This window comes from Mus musculus, chromosome 16 (genome assembly GCF_000001635.26).
Source record: "Mus musculus strain C57BL/6J chromosome 16, GRCm38.p6 C57BL/6J".
Lineage (NCBI taxonomy): Eukaryota > Metazoa > Chordata > Mammalia > Rodentia > Muridae > Mus > Mus musculus.
The window spans coordinates 91661713-91666855 of record NC_000082.6 but is presented as its reverse complement, the minus strand read 5'-3'; the positions used below and the strand labels follow the sequence as shown (position 1 = coordinate 91666855).

The following is a 5143-nucleotide window of genomic DNA, read 5'->3' as shown; positions in this document are numbered from 1 at the left end:
TTTTGTCCCTTTGTTCTTAAAAAGCTCAGGATTCTGCAGTTCCTTTCCATACTCCAAATCTATAGTCCAAATCTCTGCCTGAGCAGCTCCGAGCTCACCCGCACGCCTCTCCCAAGGAAGACATCAGCTTTATTCACCTGAGCAGGGGAGCCTTCCATCTGTGCAGTGTTGCCATCCTCTCTCAACACTGCCCCTCACTGAGAACCTAACTTCTAATGGGAAATAAGGCTAAAGCATCAATGAGTGGTGAGACTGAAGATGGCACTCATAAATTATAATCATACCTTTTCTTGGTCAGAAAGTATAACTGATCTGTACACTAAGCTCTTTCCCCATGGTTCAACAGTTATCATTCTCTCAGGGAAATCTGTAAGAATTCTACAATATTACTAAGTCTTGGCCACATAGGAGATTCTTGCCTGGCTATGTTCTTTCCAACTGTTTCAATGCTTACGTTGTACTAAATTACTAAAAGTGCATATATCAGGACATCTAAATCTGTACAGCCCTCACCTGGTTTATATCCGGCTTCTACAAGAAGATTAAGTTAGCTGTAAGTGTCAGTTAGCTTTCCCTCCTGAGATGTGGCGTAGCCTGATTTGGGGATTAGTAAATGAGCACTAAACTTGTAAAGTACTGTCCAAACCAGCTTCTCTCCTCCTCCCTGGTGATGGGATAGTATGCTTCTGTTGTTGAACTCCGTGTGAATACTGACCATCACCTTTAACTATAAACCAACTAGCTGCACTGGCGCTTAGGTTCAGCTACTACAGAACTGTTCCCACTCATTCAAATGCCGCAGGTCAAAAAAACACAGTGAAAATGTCGCCTTTGAATTTCTCTGGGGAAAGTACTGCATGAAAAAGTTTGATTTGAGTTGTTTACTTTGATTCATAAGATTTATTTGTAGAATTGCAAGTGTTTACTGGAAAATGTTTATGGCCAAAGTAGGGAACCTCAAGTGAAGAGTTGAGGTCTCTCGGACCTACATATCCCAGAACTGCAAGAAAAAGGAGTCCATAAGGGCATCAGGTATCTAAGTCCAACACTTGGACAACAAGGGCAAGGTGGCGGCTGCTGGTCTAATTCCCACCCCCCACTCAAGTCTCCGCCCGCCCGGTCCCCAAGCGTGATTTTGCACAACAAGTTAAATAAAAGTAAACTGTTTATTAAAAGACACAGCAAAGATACAGATACAGAGATACATACAAAGATACAGATATATATATATATATTTACATATATATACAGTTTTGCTGTTCTCATGTGCACTGTATTTATTAGCAGCACAGTACTTAATCAGGCGGCATTTTAATGGGGTTGTTTTGACATTTGGCATTGTTACTGTGTCATTTTGACAAGATACAACTATTGCCTTGAGAAATTTCAATATGTAAATTCCACTCCTCCAACTTTTAATAGTAGCAAAGAGGGGAAGGAGAAGGGAATGGAGAAGCAAGGCTGAACACAGGTTAAACACAAGAATTCAAAAGGGCTAAGGTAGCACAGGAAGGGGACGTACTGAGAACCCAGAGAAATAGTAAGATGCCATCACGGGAGGGCAATGGGCTATGAACCCCAAGATGTTCACATCAGCCTAAAAGAACTTTTTCAATGCAGTTCTTGTGTTGAACCTGAGATCTGCCTTCTCTCCCCTCAATCCGTCCACCCAATAAACTTGCTACCACCAAAATCTAGAGCTATAGAGCCTTGAAGCAAAACGGGAAGCTAAATAGTTGTACCTTGGGCTACCTTCCCACAAGTGCATGGAGGGCCCAATGTTGGGTAGGGATGTGATAACACTTTTCTCTGCAATTCGATGCTTTTCACTTTGTGGTTTCGTTCCACAAAGTGAATTGCATCGAGTTACTGTCAAATGAGAAGCTGCGGGTTGTTTCATCTGTCGTTTAACCCGGCCCTGCCGTTTAACCCGGCCCTAAGAAGAGTGAAACAGAATCCAAATCAGATATAAAATAACAATAAAATGGAAGATTCAGATATTAAAACAAACATGTGGTGTTCCTCCTACTTACCTCTGAGGGCAAGCTGCTGCTGAAAACATTATCATCATCTTTGCTTTCTTCACCATTTTTCTCGACTGGAACCCACTCTCCATAAACACTATCCGCTTCCTTTTTCCGATGTTGAGATCCGGATGACACAGGAAACTCCTTTGTTAATGTTACTTGGCTTTTCGGTGGAGTTGGCTTTGCTGCAGCAATCTGAAATTTAGTATTTAATTAGAATCCATTGTTAACAGACACCATCTATAGCTTCTAACGAATTCCAATGCAGTCTAAAGGAAAGCTTCCTTTTATTTTGTCAGTGCCAGGAGTTAACCCTACATCCTCACACATCCTAGGCACACACACTACACAGAACAACTCTCCCGGCCCTATGTTCAGGAGATGCCGTCACTACTCATCACCACAGTTAAACTCCACATGGGTTTTAAAACAGCCCCACAAGCCGTGCTGCTTCATCAGTCCATAGCACTTTACTAATACTCACATTCAAATTGAAAAAAATGGGCTTGGGTTCACTGAGTTTAAAGGGATGATGATAAAAAGGAGGTTCTTCTTCCTCTTCATCCGAAACATGAGGTTTATTCACTATTACATCATCATCTTCTTTACTCTGTGCAATCTGTTTGCATTTCTTTAAAGTAAAAACAAACAAAAGATGAATATGGTTTACAAAAACAGCATGTAATTTTAAAAAAAAATATTGTAAGATCAATTTCAAGTAATCAACATTTATGATAGCTTATAAAACCGTAATTTAGATCATTCGCTATTATTTAAACACACAATGGCTGCTCAGTCAGTCAACAACATTTATTGAGCACCTACTATGTGCAGAGCACTGTACTGGGCACTGTCTTGGGAAAAAATACAAAAAAAAAAAAAAACCAACAAAACAAAACAAAAAAAAAATAGGAAGGAAGGAAGAGAAAAGAAAAGAAGAAAAGAAAAAGATAAAAAAGGGAAAGACATGGTCCCTGCTCCAAAGGAGCTTACAATCTAATACGAGACAAAAGTACATACACATGAAGTAATTGAAGAACCTTTTTACAGAGCAACACAATAACAAGTGCAAACTGATATAATACAAACGGTACATAAGTGCTAAAAGAACAAAGGCTTAAGAGAATATTCAGGCAGGGTTTAAGGATCAAAGAATATTCCTTCAAGAGTTCTAAGCAAAATTCCCACAGTAAAGAACAAGAAATAGGAAGGAAAGGGAAGTCATCTTGGTCAGGTGGTGGGGAGAAGTTGGGAGAGACTTGTCAGAGGGACAAGAACGCTGAAGATGAGGCAAACAGCAGCAAACGCTAAGCGTTCACAGAGCTTTAGAGAAAGAGCTTGCATTTGGTAAGTAAGCAATAGAGGCTTTTTGCTAGGTCTTTTTGAAGTTATAATTTATACTATAATGAGTCTAAGTGAAGAAACAAATTAAACTTTATAACCCCCAAATGTGTGATAAAAGATTTTAAACATTTGTGGCAGGGTAAATAGTAACATCTCTCTCCATAAATGTTTTTTTTAAATTTATTTCAGGACTGTAACTTAAGAATGGAAAATAAGGCATGATGGAGAGGGCACAATTGATGCAGTCCAACACAGAAAGTCAATTCCTTTCTCAGAAGCAAAGGACAGATTCCATTTATAAAAAGGTTAAGAGTAAATTTTAGTAGACCTGTCTATACAAGCAGAATTTATCACATCTATTATCAATTGAAAATATTACAATAGAATTAAAAAGCTCAATTAGCCAAAAACACAAGAGTGTATCTATCAAGCATGTAACCAATGGAACAGAGTATGTTGACAGTGGCAGGCTGGCATAAGGCCAGCCAATAACAAGTTTCAGCATATGAAACTGTGTTATTTCTGGATCCTAGCAGCAATATTTCAGCGTCTTCCCTCACACACACAAAAAAATATTAAAGTAAAACAAAGCTTCCCCCAAAAGCCTCAATTTCAAAAGATCAAATTTTTAAAAACAAAAATAAGTATATTTAAAATATGTTACTGCCAAAACCCGAACCGCAGGAAGAACTGATAATGGCCGGCCATTATCGCCAATGGCTGGTACCAAACAGCCAAAACCCGAAATGTTGATGCGAAAGAAGTTCCTTTCAGGCAATGGCCAGCTATTCTCATTAATTTCCAAGCTCCGGTGGCAAAAGATCATTTCTGAAGATTGTCTGTGTCTTTGCGTATATGCAGTACACTCTTGGCGATCAGTGAACACGTCGTGAATGGAAACGAAACTGTAGGCGAGCTTCTGCGTGTTGCTCACTCAACACCTCCTCCATTCACACGAACCGTTCCACTCCTCAGTCAGTTTGGCTTCTAAAACTGGAAAGCAAAAGTAATGGGAAGTAACTTTTTAGCTAGCGGAGCTTAGCCATCCCGGATAATGGCCTGCTAAACAGAGCTTCTGCCGCTGCCACATCTGTATTTCGGGTTTTGGGCACTCGGTGCCAGCCATTATCAGTTCAGCCCACAATTCAGGTTTTGGCACGCTCCAGAGTCAACATCCATGGAAAAATCCATTTAAGAATGGAAACAAATCCTGTCTAGCTTACCTCAGTTAGTTCTTCTATGGTAGCTCCTCCAGACTTTTTAGCAACTTTCTCTTCTATTGTAGGTGGAGGTGCAGGCTTTAGGTTTGGTGGTAAAGGAACACCAGCCTTAGCACACATGGCAGCTGCATTAGCTTTGGCTATTTCAAGTAATTGAGCCTTATCTGTAAGAGGAAAAACACAGGAAGCAGTTTTCCTAAAAGCTACAAACATTTGTTTTTAGTTCTGTCAACAGTATGACATACAGTAAAATCAAAGGCAGCAGTATTCAGGTGGATGGGTCCTTTTCAACAATTAACACTATGTTTCCAATTCAAATATACACAATAGCTTACTGTGAATCTATGATGATCAACTAACCACAAATTATAAGGCACAAGTCTTCCAAAAGCAGTGTATTTCCTAAAATTAGCATGACCATTTCATACTAGGTATGCAGTTCAGTTGAAGAATGCGTACCAAACATGTACAGACCCAGCCCTGGGTTCAAGCCTCAGCATTCTATAAAATGCTCTTGGAAAGCTATTATCCCTAGCACTTGGGAGGTGGAAG

At 39.8% G+C, this 5143-nt stretch overlaps 1 protein-coding gene across 2 annotated transcripts in view; it reads right to left on the bottom strand.

Moving 5' to 3' along the window:
- Son (Son DNA binding protein) overlaps positions 1-5143 on the bottom strand; it is a 31369-nt gene that overhangs the window by 12337 nt on the left and 13889 nt on the right. The window contains exons 4-6 of one of the 2 annotated variants that reach the window (NM_178880.4): positions 4595-4755; positions 2512-2658; positions 2034-2222 (exon numbers count right to left, since the gene is read on the bottom strand). In NM_178880.4, the coding sequence (NP_849211.3) occupies positions 2034-2222; positions 2512-2658; positions 4595-4755 (497 nt within the window). Of the gene's footprint in view, positions 1-2033; positions 2223-2511; positions 2659-3537; positions 4365-4594; positions 4756-5143 lie in introns of those variants that run through there. The other variant, NM_019973.2, reaches the window with a different exon arrangement.